Source organism: Ovis canadensis, chromosome 26 (assembly GCF_042477335.2).
Source record: "Ovis canadensis isolate MfBH-ARS-UI-01 breed Bighorn chromosome 26, ARS-UI_OviCan_v2, whole genome shotgun sequence".
In the NCBI taxonomy this organism is placed as follows: domain Eukaryota; kingdom Metazoa; phylum Chordata; class Mammalia; order Artiodactyla; family Bovidae; genus Ovis; species Ovis canadensis.
Window position 1 is genome coordinate 29796897 of NC_091270.1, and position 21594 is coordinate 29818490.

Sequence of the window (21594 nt, forward strand, 5' to 3'; positions counted from 1 at the left end):
CTTGAGTGCAATATCCTATTTTACATATTCTCAATTTAACACTAAGAGAAACGTAAATACTAAGTGAAAACTTAGTACAAAGCAAATTCAAATGAGAAAAAATATTTTTCAGAGGGGCTTCATCAGGCAATGCTAGTACAATATACAGCAGTGAAAACAATTCAATTAGTCTTTTCCGATCTCAAAGTGCTCTCTTGGAGACAAGCTATCAAATGTGAGGGAGTATTTTTAACACGAGAAAACCCTCTCTCTCCCCAAAGTACAGCCTGGCGACAAACACTCTCTAATATTGTGCTGAATGGCCAACCCTGAGTAACCATGACAACAGCCTCTGGAAAGGTTAGCACCGTGCCTCTTAGGGAAAAAAATGTAGTTCAAGGTCAAACTCGACGTTTGTGAAGAAGCCAGATCCTATTCCTCTCACAAAGTTGTCATTGAACAGCTGCCAAAATTTGAGCCTACCTTGGCCAAATGTCTCTGCCGGCTTCCTTCCGTGGGTCCCACCAGGACTGCCCGTGTCTGTTCTTTCTATCTTAGATAAGAGGGGTTCCTCCATCTCCAGGAAAGTCCAAGAGTTGGAATGGCAGCCTTGAAACCCTCTCACTTCCTGGGTCCTGGGTCCTGGTGCAGGGTGAGCAGGCTCTGGTTGCAGCCCTTCTTCCTGAAGGCCGGATCAAATCCACAGGAGGTGAGAAGGAACAATCTCCTATGAGTCCTTCCAAGTCATCTTCTGATCCGTGGTCTCTAAATGGACCTCCCAATCAGACAATGCTTTCAGCATGTATCCCCGAGATGTTCAAGTTGACCCTTGAACAAGTAGATTTGAACTGCAAGTGTTCACTTATACGTGGAATTTTTTCAACAAATACATGCTACCTGATCCCTGGTAGAGTGCCTGGAGGCAGACTAGTGACTGGGAAGTTATCCAGAGATTTTTGACTGAGTGGAAAGTGGGCAGAGGCTTCCCAGGTGGCGCTAGTGGTAAACAGCCTGCCTGCCAATGCAGGAGACGTAAGAGATGCAGGTTCGACTCCTGGGTTGGGAAGATGCCCTGGAGAAGGGCATGGTAACTCCAGTATTCTTGCCTGGAGAATCCCATGGACAGGGGAGTCTGGTGGGCTATAAGTCATAGGGTTGCAGAGTTGGATGTGACTGAAGAGACTTAGCAGGCATGGAGGGGAGGGGTTACACCTCTAATCCCAAGTTGCTCAAGGATTAATCATATTTACTTCTAAATTATGGATATGATCCTAAGCTAACTGTTATATATTAAACTTTAGTGAAGCTTAACGTTTTCCTTTTTTAGAAAATGGAGAGCTGATATTTTCTTCCTGCTCTTCAGCAGACCGTGTTACACACCTCATTGAATCCTTTTGCTGCTCTTTGACGATCTTTGGTGTTCATGTTCACCAGAGTTAACATTCTGAAACTCAGGTAAATCTCTCCCTGCTTAAAATCCTTCAGCCACACCACACTCAGGATAAAGTCCAGATTCCTTGACACGCCTTTGAGAGCCAGTGTGGCTCTGATCTTTACCCTTCCATAATTTAGAAATATACCTCTTGCCTTCTCTCTACAGCCTATTTCCCCCCCACTTCCAGGACTTTGCACAGACTCTCCCCTCTCTATTGTAATCATTTCTCCCCGCAGTCTTCAGGGAAAACTGTAGTTTCCAGAAAATTCCCAGGACTGTCCTCCTTCACCCACCACCGCGTCAGGATTCAGAGCCCCTTGCGCTGCAGGGTTTATTCTCTATACAATGCCCCCCAGAACCCACTGCAATTGTGAGCTCACCAGTGAGCTTGCTGAAGGTCGGAATGGGTTTCTAAGTAAAAGGCTTGAGTATAGCAAGGTGAGAAAAGTGAAAACCTGCTGCTTTTAGATGGTCTTTTACATCAGCCCAGGGATGGGGTGAAAGAGGTTTTCTTGTTGATTTACAGGACTTTCTAAAATAGTTAAGATATGAATACTGCAAACATTTTCTTCTAATCTGTGACCTGTCTGTTTTATTTTTGATGTTCTTCATTAAACCAAAAACTTGAATTTTGATGTCACCAGTTCTATTGATTTTTTTTGACTTATGGTTTATGCTCTTGGAGATTTAACAAATTCTTTCTCATCTCGAAATCACAAAGACTTCTCCTACATTGTCTTTGGTTAACTGTATAGCTTTTATCATTTAGAACTAAGAACTTTTAGAACTATCACTAGAACTAAGGTTACAACACAATTTCATTAATAGATCCCTTTTGTTTTCTATGCAGTATGCTGCCACATACACCAGTTTCTCAGCCCTAGTTTCATTCTGTCTTAATAGTTTAAATACTGAAGGCTCCTTCTGTCTCAGGAGAAGAATAGTCAGAGACAAGTCTTGCATGGCCAGGCTTGGAGGTGATGAACTGTTGCTGTCTTTCAGAGTGAGCTCCTGACCCTTAAAAATAAACAGTTGGCTTTAATAACAGTGATGAAATACTATTAGAACTTTTCCTCTCATTTGGGACACTGGGAGGACAGCCACTCTATTTTCTAGTAAAGGTACTAAGCAAGACATGCTTACCAGGTGAAAAAGTTTTGCAGAGATTAAACATGATAGAAAAGAATATTTTAAAATACACACACATGTATATATATAACTGAATCACTTTGCCGTACAGCAGAAATTAATACAACATTGTAAATCAATTCTACTTTAAAAAATAAATAAATCTAAGCTCTGTAGATGGAGAAGGCAATGGCACCCCACTCCAGTACTCTTGCCTGGAAAATCCCATGGATGGAGGAGCCTGGTAGGCTGGAGTCCATGAGGTCACTAAGAGTCAGACACGACTGAGCGACTTCACTTTCACTTTTCACTTTCATGCATTGGAGAAGGAAATGGCAACCCACTCCAGCGTTCTTGCCTGGAGAATCCCAGGGACAGGGGAGCCTGGTGGGAGGCCGTCTATGGGGTCGCACAGAGTCGGACATGACTGAAGTGACTTAGCAGCAGCAGCAGCAAGCTCTGTAGAATTTAAAAAAAAAAAAAAGTTTTGCAGAACCTCGAATACATTGTACTCCTTTCTTTGTTACAAGTTCTATTAATCATCTTTGGGGAATGGTACAGCCCAGGCCTTGAAACATGTTCTTAGAACTTTAGCAACACTATGAAGCCATGGTTTTTCCTGATGAAGGAGAGGGCGGCAGATGGCAAATGGCTTAGAAGCCCCTATAAGAAGTTTTCCACGGGTTCCTTGGCATATACTACCTTCTTTTTGCCTCATGCAATGGGACATCTAGTCAATATTGTTCAGATACAACAAATTCTTGTATTTGGCAATATTGGGTGCAATATTCTTTTTTTTGGGGGGGGTGCAATATTCTTAAGATACAGCAAGTCCTTGTATTTGGCCTTTCCCATGGGAAAATGAAAAATGGGAATGTACATCTTTTTGACTTAGCAATATCATAGGACTGATATAAATAAAATAATGACACTCAATCCACTAATGAGAATAGTGCCCAGCAAGCCACTGTTCACAAATATGAAGCAGATGCTCATATTAAATTTTAAATTAATGCTAGATAAGATTGTTTCAGTTCTGTTGAATCTTGATAAAAATGGTTTTCAAACTAAACTAGCTCCCGACTTGTCACAGCTCATTGAGTCCAAAGATGACAATTCTGGTCCTCATGAATTTGACCTGTTATATTTTAATACACTCTAATTTTCTTCAGCAACCACCCCCCCCCCAAAAAAAAACCTTCAGATGGGAACTGTTGGCAACTTGATTAGGTTTGATTTAATTGTTGCAGAGGTCTTTAATTGTTGCTCAGGTCTTTTCAGAATGTCTGGCAATGAGCTAACAGGGTACCCCACTGTTCCCGCAAGACAGGTAAATGTCTTTCCTGAAGCTCAGTGAATAGGATTGCAGGCATGGGGTTATAGACTCTAAAACACACTCGGTTACAGATTTAATGTAACCAGAAGTGCAAGGATGGGGACTTCCCTGGCGGTCCAGTGCTTGAGACTGCTCTTCCTTCACAGTCCCATGCAACGTGGCCAAGAAAATAAAGTTAAAAAGAGAACAAGGATGAATTGACCCCGTGGATGTATCTCTGGGTATTGTAACTCTCCAGGAAGAGCTTGTTTCTTAGCCAGAGTTTGGGCTCTATAATCGTCATTAAGCCGTAAAGCTTGGGGGTTAGTTTTCTGTCTGGTTTTCTCTTAAGAATTCTCCAGCTATTACCTATTCTTTTCTTTCCTAAGACTTACAAACTATATATTCACCAGGACCCACATTTATAAGCCTGTATGAACAAGTCTGGTCATTCCCGAGGTCATTTATACCCAATACCCAGTCCTCTGTCCAAATAGGAGAAACCTTAGCTTGTCGTGTCTAATACTAACTAGAGTTTCCCACGTCATCCCACTGTCCAGAAGACAGAAGTGAATACATATTTTATAGTGAATATTTCCCTTGCTAATAAAATTCTTAATTTGTACTCATGGGTGGCTGGAGGTTTTCTGGGTTTTATGTATACAATTCCACCATCAATCATTTGAAAATGTGCTATCCAATAGGGTAGCCAATAGTCTCCTGTGGCCACGGAGTGCGTGTAATGGGAATGGTCCAAACTGAGATGTGCTTAAAACATAAAGTACATACCTGATTGGGAAGACTCAGAATAAAGAAGGAGGGTGAAATATCTCATGATGGTTTTTATATTGATTACATGTACAAATGCTAATACCTTGGATGTGCTGGATTAAATAAAATATATTGTTTAAATGGATCTTAACTATTTCTTTTTACTTTTTCAAATGTGGCTCCTAGAATATTTAGAATTAGTTTTGTGGCTCCCATAGTTCTAGTAGACAGCACTGATCTAGAAGCTAGCTTTGGGTCTCTTGGCATCGGCTCCTTGCCCCATTCCCTCAGTCAGAACACTTGATCTTATCTGCACTTGTGTGAGTTCTTTCATGTGGCTTAATCACCTCCGTCAAACACTGTCCAAGCAAGCAACTGGGCATTAGTAAAGATTAGAGCCGATGACGAGCTTCTGGTTACAGCCTTCCTGGCAAGAGGGGCCAGCTGCAAAAGAAGTTACTGGACATGCTGTACGTTATGTAACTTCCTACCAAGGGGACAAAGTGAAATTCCAGGACTTGTACATGTTGGACTCCAAGGCATTCATTCTACTTGACCAAAAGTATGACGTTAGCCTACAGCAGAAATTTCATTGTCAGAAAAGTAACAGGAATAGGGAATCAAGGTGAAAAAAATCAACCAAAAATCTCTTATTTGTACAATTCCAGGGTTAAAATGATATTGCCCCTGCCTCCATTACCCTACACAGTTGGATTTCTTAGGCTTTCAGTCATGACGCCTCTTTTTCATGGCTTATCACTGGGAGTTTTTCTATGCTTTGTCTTTCATTTAGTTGGAGGGAATTTTGTTTTATTTGACTCTTTCAGTGACTTGTAGAGTTATGAGTTCTTATAATATTTAAGTCAATGAGTTAACACCAAATTATCTCCCCAAAGCAATACAAAAAAATAACGAATAGGGAAATGTATGTTTACCCACCCTCATTCAATTTTCCCCCCTAATAAACCATGTAGTGTAAAAATTGAATCTACCTCTGTTTCACTATGAACAAAGCTAGTGGAGGTGATGGAATTCCAGCTGAGCTATCTCAAATCCTGAAAGATGATGCTGTGAAAGTGCTGCACTCAGTATGCCAGCAAATTTGGAAAACTCAGCAGTGGCCACAGGACTGGGAAATGTCAGTTTTCCTTCCGATCCCAAAGAAAGGCAATGCCAAAGAATGCTCAAACTACTGCACAATTGCACTCATCTCACATGCTAGTAAAGTAATGCTCAATATTCTCCAAGCCAGGCTTCAGCAATATGTGAACCGTGAACTTCCAGATGTTCAAGAAGATTTTAGAAAAGCAGAGGAACCAGAGATCAAATTGCCAACATCTGCTGGATCATGGAAAAAGCAAGAGAGTTCCAGAAAAACATCTATTTCTGCTTTATTGACTATGCCAAAGCCTTTGTGTGGATCACAATAAACTGTGGAAAAATCTGAAAGAGATGGGAATCCCAGACCACCTGACCTGCCTCTTGAGAAATCTGTATGCAGGTCAAGAAGCAACAGTTAGAACTGGACATGGAACAACAGACTGGTTCCAAATAGGAAAAGGAGGACATCAAGGCTGTATACGTCACCCTGCTTATTTAACTTATATGCAGAGTACATCATGAGAAACACTAGGCTGGAAGAAGCACAAGCTGGAATCAAGACTGCCGGGAGAAATATCAATAACCTCAGATATGCAGATGACACCACCCTTATGGCAGAAAGTGAAGAGGAACTAAAAAGCCTCTTGATGAAAGTGAAAGGGGAAAGTGAAAAAGTTGGCTTGAAGCTCAACATTCAGAAAATGAAGATCATGGCATCTGGTCCCATCACTTCATGGGAAATAGATGGGGAAACAGTGGAAACAGTGGCAGACATTATTTTTGGGGGCTCCAAAATCACTGCAGATGGTGATTGCAGCCATGAAATTAAAAGATGCTTACTCCTTGGAAGAAAAGTTATGCCCAATCTAGATAGCATATTGAAAAGCAGAAACATTACTTTGCCAGCAAAGGTCTGTCTGGTCAAGGCTATGGTTTTTCCAGTGGTCATGTATGGATGTGAGAGTTGGACTGTGAAGAAGGCTGAGTGCTGAAGAATTGATGCTTTTGAACTATGGTGTTGGGGAAGACTCTTGAGAGTCCCTTGGACTGCAAGGAGATCCAACCAGTCCATTCTGAAGGAGATCAGCCCTGGGATTTCTTCGGAAGGAATGATGCTAAAGCTGAAACTCCAGCACTTTGGCCACCTCATGAGTTGACTCATTGGAAAAGACTCTGATGCTGGGAAGGATTGGGGGCAGGAGGAGAAGGGGATGATAGAGGATGAGATGGTTGGATGGCATCACTGACTCGATGGACATGAGTGTGAGTGAACTCCAGGAGTTGGTGATGGACAGGGAGGCCTGGCGTGCTGCAATTCATGGGGTCACAAAGAGTCAGACATGACTGAGTGACTGAACTGAACTGAACTGTTTTCTAGGAAGAAAACTTATTTTATTATTTAACCTTTTATTATGGAATGTTTTATTTTTATTTATTTTTTTAATGGAATGTTTTAAACATACACAACAGGAAAGCGAATAATATAATGAGTCCCCATATACCCGTCAGGATGCAATTTCAACAGTTATTGCTATATTCCCAATCTTACATCATCTATCTCCCCATATATTTCTGTTTTTCTTTTTTCTTGAGCATTTTGAAGCAAATCTCAAACAATATGTCTTTTTGTAAATATTTCAATGTGCATGTCTAAGTGACAATTAAAAAAGGATGAAAAAAACTGGTTTGACATAATCACTCTAAAAGATCAATAATCATTCCTTAGGGAAAAAAATTCTGAATTATATATGGTGATGGATTAACAGAGTTATTGTGGTGACCACTGCCTCACAATATATGCAAATGTCAAACCACTCTGTTGTATACCTGAAACTAATAAAGCGATATATGGCAGTTATACCACAATTTTAAAAAAAAAGAGAGAGAGATTTCCCTGGTCATCCTGTGGGTAAGATTCTGGGCTCCCAATGTAGGGAGCTAGGTCAGGGAACTAGACCCCACATGCTGAAACTAAGAAGTCCGCATACTACACAGAGGATCGCTCAAGACAGAACTAAGCAGCAGTGCAGCCAAATTAAATAAATTTTTTTAAAAAAATTCCTTAATATAGTCTAAATTCAGAGCACATTCGAAATGCCCCACTTTATCTTGAAAATGCTTTTTTTTCCGATTATTTTTTGAATCAGGATCCAACCAAGTATCACACCTTACACTGACATCTCTCTTTTATTGTATAGCCATCTCTTTTATACATGCTACGTACGGTATGTAAAAGAAAATGACTCATTTGACAAAAGACTCTCCTACAATCTATGCTGGCTGTTTCCTGGTGGTGTAATTTGATTTGTTCTGCAAACTCGTGTATTTCCTGTACATGAAGTTAGGTTCAACTTTACGGTCAAGAACCCTTTACACGAGGTGCTGCGTACTTGTTTTGGCATCACATTACTGGTCCATAATGGCTTATTGTTCCCCTTTTACAAAGGCCAAGACCAACCATTATGGGCCAGATTGTCAGACTGATGCCTCCTTAATGAAGTTTCTCACCAATGTTTCATTTAATGGGTTTGGCTTCTGTCAACAAAAGACCGATTTGTACTCAGATGACAAGGATAAGCAAGGCCAATGTTTTCAGCACAGAGCTGAGTGAGGCAGAATAGAGGTATCTGCAGGAACACTCTCCGCTCAGGTGTGGACCCCCTCCACGGCCTCTCTGTTCACTCACACCTTTGCCTGCCTCCAGATGGGTATCCTTGTCAGAGACAGCATCTATCTGTGAGTGTATCAAAACATTATTTTTGGTTGCCCAACCCGTGGGATCTTAATTCTCCCACCAGGGATCAAAGACACTCCCCATGCATTGGAAGTACAGAGTCTTAACCACTGGACCACCAGGAAGTCCCATGAGTTATATTTTTAATTTTATGACCACTTGTTTTCTTTTTTTAAAGAGGCAGGGGACTTCCCTGGTGGTCCAGTGGCTAAGACCCCGAGCTACCAATGCAGGGGGCCCAGGGTTCAATCTCCGGTCAAAGAATTAAGATTTCACGTGCTGCAACTAAGACCTGGTGTAGCCAAATAAATATTTAAAAGAGACGGAAGAAGAGAAAGGGCTGTGGACATAGAAGATAGGGAGACAGATGGAAGAAGAGGGTTGCTGGAATCCTGAAGATTCCAGTGTTCATCAGACCTGAAAACACCCCTTAAAATACAATTGAGTCAGGCTGGAAGGAACAGGAATCTGTGAAAAAGAGTTCTCTTCAATTTCTTGTCAGAGAGAGTATATAAAGAAGGTAGATGGTCCTACTAAATAACTCAGCCTAGTAATTGATAGCATAAAAGCATAAACTATTTTAAACTACAGAAGTGAGAATTTGAAATGCAGGATATCAAATCCTAAGACTTTTATGTCATGAATTCAAGATGCAGGATTGCATGAGCAAAAATAGATCTGAGATCATTATTCAAAACAGCAGAAGATTCAGAGGGAGAGGCAGAAAGTTCCACGGAGGCTCTTTCTGATTCAGGCAGAACTGCTGCTTATATGACTCTTGATTATCATGAAGGGAGGCCTGGCATCACCAAGAGATACAAAGGCTTTACTCTACAGATGGAACGGAAGTCCCCCCAAAAGTGAGCCAGAAGTGAGCAGAAACCCAGAGGATGTAGGTTCATAGCCAGTCATGAATAGCTCATCACAGAGAGAGTGCCTGCCGCCTTGACCTATGACTGTGTTTGTTGTTGTTGGGTCGCTCAATTATGTCCAGCTCTTTGTGATCCCATGGACTAATATAGCCCTCCAGGCTCTTCTGTCCCTGGGATTCTCCAGGCAAGAATACTGGAGTGGGTAACCATTTCCTTCTCCAGGGATCCTCCTGACCCAGGAATGGAGCCCTGGTCTCCTGCATTGCAGTCAGTTCCTTTATCGTCTGAGCCACCAGGGAAGCCCTATGATTAGGAGATAAAACTTGCCCAGGAAATGGGGATTCCTGAAATCTGGTTAAAACTCCAGCTTCTTCAAGAAGCAGTTTCAAATGTTGTAATTTCCATGAGAGAAACAGAAAGGGGGAAGAAAGAGTGATAGAGGAAGACATTGCAATTCCTAATTTGTTCAACATTCCTAATTTGTTATCCTTTATGATCGTGTTCCAGGTTATGCTTTCCTAAGTAAAGGCGTGTGGAATCTTTGTATATATTCTAAAGGGTTCTATGAAATTTCAATTTCATGACAAAAATTTCCATAGCTTTTTGATGTCTGTGAATTCAGTTTTTCAAATCCTTTCCACTGTTTTGGCTGAAGGTGTGTATTGGAGGCTCTGCCCAGCTCTTCTGCAAGCTGGTCAGAGATCATTTCCAGCTGGTCTGAAAGGGCTCAGTCAAGTGGCCAGAGACTCTGTTTCCATCGAACGTGCTGCAATAAATTGTCCCAAAGACGGCCTGACAATTTGAGCGATGTTATGTAAGAAGACGGAGGCCAGTGTGGTGTGGTATCAATTTGCAGTTGAGTTAGCATATTTTCCCATGAGCCATAAATCTTGTAGGTTCACCAGGTTTCAGCTTGATTTATAAGCTTTGGTTGCCAGGCACATGTCACACTACACAGGTCCCCCTTCCTCCCACGTTCCAACATCTTCCATGCGAGCCTAACGTCAGAATTTGACAAAATGTCAGAGAACAGTAGTAAAGTTCCAGAGAGGGAGGAGCTTGACAACCAGCCTATTTATAAATGTGCCCTTTTTATTCTTCATGTCCTCTAGCATGAACATGGCCTTAACCCAAAGCTCTTGGTGTAAAGGACCCAGTTCTGAAGTGAGACGCTTCTAATATTTAGAGTTAAATTATACAGGCAGACCTTAGAGATAAGGCAGGTTTGATTCCAGATCACCGCAATAAAGACGTCATTAAAGTGAGGCCCACGATTTTTTTGGTTTTCCAGTGCAAAAAAGAGCATGTTTACACTATACTGTACTCTTTCAGGTGTACAATAGCATAAATAGTCTAAAAAAATGCACGTATTTTAAAAAATATTTTATTGCCTACAAATGATCATCATCACCTGAGCCTTCAGCAAACTAATTTTTTACTGGTGGAGGGTCTTGCCTCGAGATTAATGGCTGCAGGCTGGTTGGGATGGTGGTTGCTGAAGGCTGAGGTGACTGTGACAATTTCTTAAAATAAGACCCCAGTGAAGTTTGCCCCACTGATTGGCTCTTCCTTTCACTTGAACACTTAGAGGCCACTGTAGGGTTATAGACCGGTCTAATTTCAATATTGTGGTGTCTCAGGGGATAGGGAGGCCAGAGGAGAGGAAGAGAGATGGGAGAACAGTGGAGCAGTCAGAACACACAGTATTTATCCATTGTTTGCTGTCTGATATGGGTGAGGTTCATGGGAGCCCAAAACAATTAGAGTAACATCAAAGAGGACTGATCACCATCACACATATAACAGAAATGAAAAGGTTTGAAATATTGGGAGGACCAGGGAGGCCTGGCGTGCTGCAGTCCATGGGGTTGCAGAGTCAGACACAGCTGGGTGACTGAACAACAATCATTTTCACAAATGATACTTCTTCACTGCTTGGAGGTTAGCACATGTATGACACTGGCTGTAGCAGCAGTAGGAGAGGCTGAATACCACCTTTATGATCCCAGGGTGAATGGTATGGGCGAGATGGCACCCTCAAAGCCGTTCAAGGCTGCTTGAACTAATTTTGAAGAACTTATTAAAAAACCATTGTAGCCTAGGCTATAGAGGCAAGCGTGTGGGGCAGCCTAGGAGCTCTCAGACACAGGCAACAAATGCCCTAGAAACTCAAGTGCTATGTGTTCATGCTTGTTCTGCTAATGACATGATGACACCAAGCTGTCGTGTCTATTTACTCCACTGTACACACAGATGGTGTACTGACTGCCAGAATGGTGAGCTGAAATTATATATGTAAAAGTGCCTGAAATCTGGCAGGTGTTCTATAAACCATTAACTAAATCGGAGAAGAGCTACATGATTTCAATTTGGCTTGTGCAAAGACTGATATAGGACTTCCCAAGTGACTCAAAGAATCCGCCTGCTTCATGTTCCACCTAGGGTACCCCCCCCCCCCAACCAAAAAAAAGAATCCATCTGCCAATGCAGGATGCAAGAGACACAGTTTAGATTCCCGGGTTGGGAAGATCACCTGGGGAAGGAAATGGCAACCCACTCCGGTATTCTTGCCTGGAAAAGTCCACAAACAGAGGAACCTGGAGGGTTATAGCCCATGGAGTTGCCACGAGTCGGACACAGCTGAGTGACTAAACACGCATGCATCCAAAGAGCAATATGGCAGTCTCTGGCTTACAAAATAATCTCTAAATCCTGATTACTGCAATAGTTTCCAGCAAAGTGGCTTCTATACAATCTATCACATCATTTAGAGACATTCATGAATTTCACTAGGAGTTGATTAGCAGAGAACAATCAGTACAAAACAATATGGAACTAGGGACACATAACAAGCAAAGCAAACAAAATTCCTATTCTCAAGAAGCTTATAGGCTTATAGGAAGTCAGGGTTATCCCCACCATGCGTACATTGTGGGCAAATAATTTTTTTAAGTCCCTTGTTTATATAAACAATTTGATTTTAGAAAATCTAGGTATTCATATGAGCTAATAAATCATTCAGTGATGTATCAATGAAGCTTGAGAATAATGGTTGGAGGAGAGGTATTTGCTTACTTCCAATCAGCGCAACAGGGTGAGGTGGGGGGCGTTACACAGGTAGACGATGCCTGCTTCCAGCGCCCCCGGCACTACTGTTGAAAGGCGGCACCACACTGAGAAAAGGGCAAATGGAAGCCGAGGCTGCCTTCCCGAGTCTGTGACTTGGTTTCATATGAACGGAATCATGTATTGTGTGGTTTCTCACTTAGTGTGTGTGGTTTAGGCTTTGCAGTTGCCATCTTGAAAGTTTTGATAATTTCACCTTTGTACTTGCGTTTTGTAAGCAAGTTCTATGTGACGATGGAAATAAGCATATCAGCAGCAGAGATAAACCAGGGGCCTGGCACTGAGCAATTGGCCCGATGGCCAAGCACACATACATACGCGTATCTTCTGGACAGCCTGGGCTCCGTGGGGTCTGGGACCGGGCCCTGATCAGTGGTGAGAGTTGCAGGAGCAGAAGCCGCGTGGCCGAGACAACAGCTGCGGCCACGAGCATAAAGAGCGGCGCGGCATGGGGCAGTGCTAGCATCCAGGCTGGGGAGTCCTGACCCTCTGTCCCCAGAGCCCATCCTTTAGTGTCCGCACAAACACTCTGGCCTGAGCACCGGGACAGGGAACTGCGGGGGCTCAAGCGTTTAAGTTTGTCAGTAAGTTATTACAAAAGGAAAGCGTCCACATGGGAACTGCAGCAAAGCATATCAGGGAGTTATTAGAATTCTCAGAGTTTTGGATCTCCAGTTTATAAAACTGCTGGAACATTGCAAAGCAAAGCAAACATCCACAGGCCTGGAAATTAAATTTAAAGGTCATTGCATTCAATGGAAAAGAATACTACTTTCATAAGATGCTTCAAATAAACCAATTATTAACAAGGGAGAAATTCTTAAAATTAAATTTTTGTTGTAATTGAAGGTGTAATTATAGAATACATAAATAAGCATTTTAAGTTATGTGAGAATTATGAAGTCAATTTAAAAAACCTCCATAAGTTAGAGGAAACCTTAAAATGCCAGGGTCTAATTTAAAATTTAAAAGAATTCAGACTTACATAAAATATATTTTGTATTGAGTAAAATCTTTTTTAGAAAAATTATTCTGTGAGAATAATCTCTAGATGTGCTAAACTTTAAATTTTAAGATAATGTATCAGAAATTTATCATGTTGTTACAGACCACAAATGCTCAAACGGTTTCTTTTCTTTCAAAATTAAAAATTATAAAAAATTATTGTTCTTGTATAAGCATCTGAATGCAGAGTTCCAAAGAATAGCAAGAAGAGATAAGAAAGGCTTCTTCAGCGATCAGTGCAAGAAAATAGAGGAAAACAACAGAATGGGAAAGACTAGAGATCTCTTCAAGAAAATTAGAGATACCAAGGGAACATTTCATGCAAAGATGAGCTCGATAAAGGACAGAAATGCTATGGACCTAACAGAAGCAGAAGATATTAAGAAGAGGTGGCAAGAATACACAGAAGAACTGTACAAAAAAGATCTTCATGACAAAGATAAATCATGATGGTATGATCACTCACCTAGAGCCAGACATCCTGGAATGAGAACCCAAGGGGGCCTTAGAAAGCATCACTATGAACAAAGCTAGTGGAGGTGATGGAATTCCAGCTGAGCTATTCCAAATCCTGAAAGATGATGCTGTGAAAGTGCTGCACTCAATATGCCAGCAAATTTGGAAAACTCAGCAGTGGCCATGGGACTGGAAAAGGTCAGTTTTCATTCCAATCCCAACGAAAGGCAATGTCAAGGAATGCTCAAACTACCGCACAATTGCACTCATCTCACATGCTAGTAAAGTAATGCTCAAAATTCTCCAAGCCAAGCTTCAGCAATACGTGAACTGTGAACTTCCAGATGTTCAAGCTGGATTTAGAATAGGCAGAGGAACAAGAGATCAAATTGCCAACATCTGCTGGATCATAGAAAAAGGTAGAGAGTTCCAGAAAAACATCTATTTCTGCTTTATTGACTATGCCAAAGCCTTTGACTGTGTGGATCACAATAAACTGTGGAAAATTCTGAAAGTGTTGGGAATCCCAGACCACCTGACCTGCCTCTTGAGAAACCTATATGCAGGTCAAGAAGCAACAGTTAGAACTGGACATGGAACAACACACTGGTTCCAAATAGGAAAAGGAGGACGTCAAGGCTGTATATTGTCACCCTGCTTATTTAACTTTTATGCAGAGTACATCATGAGAAATGCTGGACTGGAAGAAACACAAGCTGGAATCAAGATTGCCGGGAGAAATCAATAACCTCAGATATGCAGATGACACCACCTTCCTGGCAGAAAGTGAAGAGGAACTAAAAAGCCTCTTGATGAAAGCAAAAGAGTAGAGTGAAAAGTTTGGCTTAAAGCTCAACATTCAGAAAATGAAGATCATGGCATCTGGTCCCATCACTTCATGAGAAATAGATGGGGAAACAATGGAAACAGTGTCAGACTTTATTTTGGGGGGCTCCAAAATCACTGCAGATGGTGATTGCAGCCATGAAATTAAAAGATGCTTACTCCTTGGAAGGAAAGTTATGACCAACCTAGATAGCATATTGAAAAGCAGAGACATTACTTTGCCAACAAAGGTCTGTCTAGTCTAGGCTTTTTCCAGGGGTCATGTATGGATGTGAGAGTTGGACTGTGAAGAAAGCTGAGCACCGAAGAATTGATGCTTTTGAACTATGGTGTTGGAGAAGACTCTTGAGACACCCTTAGATTGGCAAAGAGATCCAACCAGCCCATACTAAAGGAGATCAGTCCTGGGTGTTCTTTGGAAGGGATGATGCTAAAGCTGAAACTCAAATACTTTGGCCACCTCATGGAAAGATTTGACTCATTGGAAAAGACCCTGATGCTGGGAGGGATTGGGGGCAGGAGGAGAAGGGGATGACAGAGGATGAGATGACTGGATGGCATCACGGACTCGATGGACATGAGTTTGAGTGAACTCTGGGAGATGGTGATGTACAGGGAGGCCTGGTGTGCTGCGATTCATGGGGTCGCAAAGAGTCGGACATGACTGAGTGACCGAGCTGAACTGAACTGAACTGTTGTTGGAACAATCATACAGGTCTTTAAAATAATTATGATTAACACTTCCCTGATAGCTCAGTTGGTAAAGAATCAGCCTACAATGGGGGAGACCTGGGTTCGATCCCTGGGCTCGATCCCTGGGCTCAATCTTCCCCCTGGGTTGGGGAGATCCCCTGGAGAAGGGAAAGGCTACCCACTCCAGTATTCTGGCCTGGAGAATTCGATGGACTCTGTAGTCCATGGGGTCGCAAAGAGTCGGACACGACTGAGTGACTTTCACTTTCATTCTAAAGAAATCAGAGGAAAATGTGAACAGTATGCATGAACAAAAGGGAGGTTTTTTCCAGAGAGATAGAAACTATAAAAAAGAGTAAAATGGAAATTTGAGAAATCAAATGCCACGATGTTAGAGATGAAGAATTCCTATAATGGGCTTATAGCAGATTGGGAAGAGCTGATATATTCATAGGAATTATCCAAACTGAAACATGAAGAGAAAACCAAGTTGTTTTATTTTTTTAAGCCTAGAGCAACATGATAGCTTCCACTGTGGCTCAGACGGTAAAGAATCTGCCTGCAATGCAGGAGACCTAAGTTCAATCCCAGGACTTCGAGGATCCCCTGGAGAAGGGAATGACAACCCAATCCAGTATTCTTGTGTGGAGAACTCCGTGGACAGAAGAGCCTGGCAGGCTACAGTCCATGGGGTCTCAAAGAGTCAAATATGACTGAGTGGCCTAACAGAGCCACAAAAGCTGTTGGACAATATCAAACAACTGTTGGACAATAGTTGAAGTTGGAGTCCAAGAAGGAAAAGAGAATAGCGACAGTAACAACAAGAAAACAATGAAACAGATAATTGTTGGGAATTTTCCAAAATTAACACAAGAAAACAAATCACAGATTCAAGAAATTCAGAGAACTCTAAGCTGGAGGAAAAAAAAAATCATGCAGGCACTTCATGGTCAAATTGCTAAAAACCAGGAAAAAGATAAAATCTTGAAGGTGGCTGGAAGAAAAAAGAAAAAAAAAACAACCATTTTGTTACCGTTTTAATTTGCATTTCCCTGATGACCCAGGATGTGAAACATCTTTTTATATGCTTATTCGCCATCTGTGTATCTTCTTTGGTGAGATGTCTGTTCAGGTCTTGGGCCCATTTTAATCAGCATTTTCTTATTTTTAGTACTGAGTTTTATGAGTATACTCTATATTTCAGAAACAGTCATTTATCAAATGTGTCTTTTACAAATATTTTCTCCCAGAATGTGGCTTGTCTTCTCAAGCCACATTGATATTGTCTTACACATAGCAGAAGTTTTAAATATTATTTTAATGAAAACTAGCTTATCCTTTCTTTCATGGACTGTACCCTTGGTGTTGTGTCTTAAGTTACAGCCATATCCAAGGTCCATTTATAGTTTCTCTTATGTTTTCATCTAGAAGTTTATAGCTTTTCATTTTACATTTCAGTCTATAGTCCATTCTCAATTTTTGTGAATAGTATGATGTCTGTGTCTAGATTCTTTTTTTTTTTAAACACTTAGCTGTTTGGTTAGTCCAGCACAATTTTTTTTTAAGCTGTACCCCTTGGCATGTGGAATCTTAATTCCCCATCCAGGGATGGAACCTGTACACCCTGCATTGGAAGGCAGAGTCTTAGCTACTAAATCACCAGGGAAATCCCCAGAAACACTTTTGAAAAGACTAAATTCTGACCTTTTTTTTTTTTTTTACCCTTTTTCTTGTTTTTATAGAGGAAATAATTTTCAGAGGTCTGACTTAGTTTACTTTTCCGATGTCAACTCCCAATATGGAAGCACTAGTTTAGGCATCAACACATCCGACCCCACCTCATATTCACATCAACAAATTTAACACTTTGCATCACTATGTTTTCCTGAAGGTTCTGATGAGACCTATATACCATGTGCCACGGGTAATGCAACCCAACACATTTGCCAAGTACATTTCTGAGCAAACTCTTCAGATTTCTTTTCTTTTTTTAATTTTTATTTATTTGTTTATTTATGTAATTACCTTTATCACTGGTATTATTGCTGAGTATTATTATTTTGCCACACGGCATGTAACATCATAGTTCCCCGACCAGAGAATGAACCCGAGCCCCCTGCACTGGAAGCTTGGAGTCTCAGCCAGCAGATCGCCATGGAAGTCCCTCGGATCTCTTTTAGAATTGTAGTTCTCAGCGTTGTCAAGCCTCTTGGGACAGTCTGTCCTCAAGGGACCAAAACAAATAAATACCAAAATGATCTCTCAGTAGCTTTAATTAATTTTGTTTCATTAGTTCTGAACTTTTCATGCTTCTTTCACGTAATTATTTGGAAATTACATTCATCACAGTTTCTTAATTTGTAGTAATTTTATCACTCAGAGGATAATTGTTAATTATTTTCCCCTATGATTATCATGGAAGGAGAACAAGAGTTTTAAAAACTGTGAAATTAAATTGGAAGGGAATTTCAAACAGTCACATTCCCCTTTGCTGTGACATCCCAGATGGTGTCTATGGTTTGTATTCATAGTTATGCAAAATGACAGATGTTGGAAGCAAATATTTTCAGCATATTAATAAGAGCAATGTGCTGGCCCTTTCTGGATTAGCAGGGATTGTACTGATAAAAAGTGCTGAGAACCCTCTCAGAGCAAAAAAAAAGAGGCTCATATACTGTTTTTGATTTGTTTAGTGTCTGGATCAATAAATGGAAAATCAAAAAACTGAGGCATACCCCTTATTCTATTAGAAACTTACAATGTAACCTCAGCCATGTTCCTCCTGGAGTAACACAGGGCTGTTGACCAATAAATAGACTCACAAACAGGGCCTAACAGCTTATGCAGGGTATCACAATCAGGATATGATTCCCAAACTCCGCTGAAGGATAGTTGATTTTCAGCGTTGTGTTAGTTTTGGTATACAGCAAAGTGATTCGTATATAGATAGATAGATATAGCTATAGATATAGGTATCCATTTATCTATCTCCTTTTTCAGATTTTTTTCCAGAGAAATAGAATCAATAGGATGTGGATATACAGAGAAAGAGATGAGAGATTTATTATAAGGAATTGGCTCACAAGATGATGAAGACTGGCAGGTCTAATTCTTCAGTGTGGACCAGCAGCCTGGAGACCCAGGACAGTGACAATGCAGACGAAATTCAAAGACAGTTCCCCAGATAATTCTTTCTCGATGGGAGAGGAGGGGTCTTTGTGTTATATCCAGCCCTTCAACTGATTGGGTGAGGCCCACCCACCTTCTGGAGGATGATCTGCTTTACTCTGTGGACTAAAATGTTAATCTCACCCAAAATATGCTCCCAGAAACCTTCCCAGAATAATGTTTGATCAAATATCTGGGCACCCTGCAGCCCTGTCAAATTGGCACATATAACTAACCATCCCCAAAATATATAAATTGGTGGAACAAATAAAAAGGTAGATTTAAAGTCACACGTATTAGTCACTGGGTATCCTAGGTGACTCAGCGGTGAAAGAATCTGCTTGCAACGCAGAAGAGGCAGGCAATACCGGTTCAGTCCCTGGGTGGGGAAGATCCCCTGGTGGGGGGCAAGGCAATCCACTCCAATGTTCTTGCCTGGAGAATCCCATGGACGGAGGAGCCTGGCGGGCTACACTCCCTAGGGTTGCAAAGAGTCCGACACAACTTAGTGAGGGAGCAAGCATCTATCAGTCATTACATTACAGGCAGATGGACCACATGTTATAGTTAAAGGAGTTCTGTGGTCCAGAACTTTTTTTTCCCACTTGATCACTATATCCTTTGGAGGTGACCTGGCAGACTCCAGGGGCCTCTGGGTCTACCTTCTTTGCCACTTCCTGAGGTTTGCTGTGTGGAGTTGCGAGTCTGCAAGTCAGAGTGCTGTCTCTTCAGGTCCCCTCTGGAAGGTTTTATTGGACAAGTTAGGTGTTCTCAACACAGGAAGCAATACTTCAACACTAGCGTCTTATTTTAACTGCTCTTCTCATACTTCCCCCTGGTGGTTCAGATAACAAAGAATCTCCCTGCAATGGAGCAGACCTGGATTCGATCCTTGGGTTGGGAAGATCCCCTGGAGAAAGGAATGGTGACTCACTCCAGTATTCTTGCCTGGAGAATCCCATGGACAGAGGGGCCTATTGAGCTACTGTCCATGGGGTCGCAAAGAACTGTACACGACAGAGCAACGAAGCCCCCTCTCCTGCTCCCTGTTCAAACCTCGTTTCTAGTGGAATAGAAAACTGACACTTTCAGTTTTCAAATATTTTGTGCCTTGGAAACATTGGATGATAGCAGCAATCTCAATTCATTAATTTTATCTCCCTCTGCTGTTTAAGCAACACAGACCATTTTGGAAAAATATAAAACACAAAACCAAAAAACACCACCCCACACACACAGACACACACAACCCAAGGAACACTTAAGGAGAGGAAAACCCCAGAAACTAATTGGAGATGGCCAAGGTCCTACACGAGTCCCCTAAGTTCATATGTTTAAGTCCTAACATGGGGGACGGTGTTTGGAGGTGAGGATTTTGAGTGTGATTAGGTCGTGAGGGCTGGAGAAGGCGATGGCACCCCACTCCAGTACAGGGGGTCGCTAAGAGTCGGACACGACTGTGCGACTTCACTTTCACTTTTCATTTTCATGCACTGGAGAAGGAAATGGCAGGTTGCGGGTAAGCTCGTGTGCGGCGGCGGCGGAGTCGGCATCGGCTGCAGCGGGAGACTTTGGCGCGATGTCTCACACCATCTTGCTGGTACAGCCTACCAAGAGGCCAGAAGGCAGAACTTACGCTGACTATGAATCTGTGAATGAGTGTATGGAAGGTGTTTGTAAAATGTATGAAGAACATCTGAAGAGAATGAATCCCAACAGCCCCTCTATCACATATGATATCAGTCAGTTGTTTGATTTTATTGATGACCTGGCAGACCTCAGCTGCCTTGTTTACCGAGCTGATACCCAGACATACCAGCCTTATAACAAAGATTGGATTAAAGAGAAGATCTATGTGCTCCTTCGTCGACAGGCCCAACAGGCTGGGAAATAGTTGAGTTTGGAAGCATTAGGGGAACGGGGGTGGGCTTGGAACACAGGTGTGTGCAGTGTGCTGTAGTGGAAGTTTTGTATTATAGTTATCCTGTTTCCATTTTGGTATACCCTAGCCAGAATTGAATGTATTAGATAAAATGTGATGATCTTGTTCAATCTGAAAACCCCTTTGCCCCTCCCTTTTTTTTTTACTTAAACATTTTTATGATGATTTAGATGAAAGTTGGTTTTTGTCAGTTAATGTTGGTTCCAGTCCCTCAAACTGTTCATACCTGCTTTATAACATCCACTGTACTAATCCTCCTTCAAATTGGGGTGGGGAGTGGAGGCACAGTTTAGTTACGTCCTCAAGATAAAGTCTTGGTGAAAAACAAATAAATGTTCTTTAGTTATAAAAAAAAAAAAAAAAAAAGAAGGAAATGGCAACCCACTCCAGTGTTCTTGCCTGGAGAATCCCAGGGATGGGGGAGCCTGGTGGGCTGCCGTCTATGGGGTCGCACAGAGTTGGACACGACTGAAGCGACTTAGCAGCAGTAGCAGCGGTAGGTCGTGAGGGCAGGGCCCTCATGAGTGAAACTTGTGGTTACAAAGGAGGCCTGAGCAAGACCCCTCATCTCTTCCAGCATGCTAAGACACAGCAAGAAGGTGTCGTCAATAAGGAAGTGGGCTCACACCAGACACGCAACCTGCCAGCACCGTGACCTTGCATTTCCAGCCTGCAGAACTGTTGGGGATCGAGTCCTATGGTTTATAAGCCACTCAGTCTGTGGAGTCTTCGTCACAGCAGTCCGAACAGACAAAGACAGGACAGTAAGAAGTATCCTTTTTTAGATTCTTAAAAGCAGTAACCTTCCTGTGAAAAACTAAACGAGAGGTTATGGATTTAAAAATAGTACTTTTCTCTGTCACAGTATCATTTTATCATGACTAAAAATTATGTCAGCAACAGTAAATATTACCAAGCAGGTCATAATAATTTGTGGCTCGGAGTTACTCATTCATTGTTCAACAGGCATTTCTGGAATGCCCGTTTTGTGCATGGAGCTGGATGCTGAGAACACAGTGGTGA

The 21594-nt window shown here is 41.8% G+C and overlaps 1 protein-coding gene across 1 annotated transcript; it reads left to right on the forward strand.

Moving 5' to 3' along the window:
* The first annotated feature begins 20146 nt into the window (after positions 1-20146).
* Positions 20147-20904, forward strand: LOC138431026 (enhancer of rudimentary homolog). The gene has a single exon (XM_069573158.1). It carries the CDS (start codon positions 20209-20211, stop codon positions 20521-20523), a length of 315 nt encoding a protein of 104 aa, XP_069429259.1. The 5' UTR covers positions 20147-20208; the 3' UTR covers positions 20524-20904.
* The last annotated feature ends 690 nt before the right edge of the window (positions 20905-21594 follow it).

Bases quoted from the DNA above. Each gene is read 5' to 3' on its own strand.
- LOC138431026 (XM_069573158.1), top strand. From the start codon at position 20,209: ATGTCTCACACCATCTTGCTGGTACAGCCTACCAAGAGGCCAGAAGGC.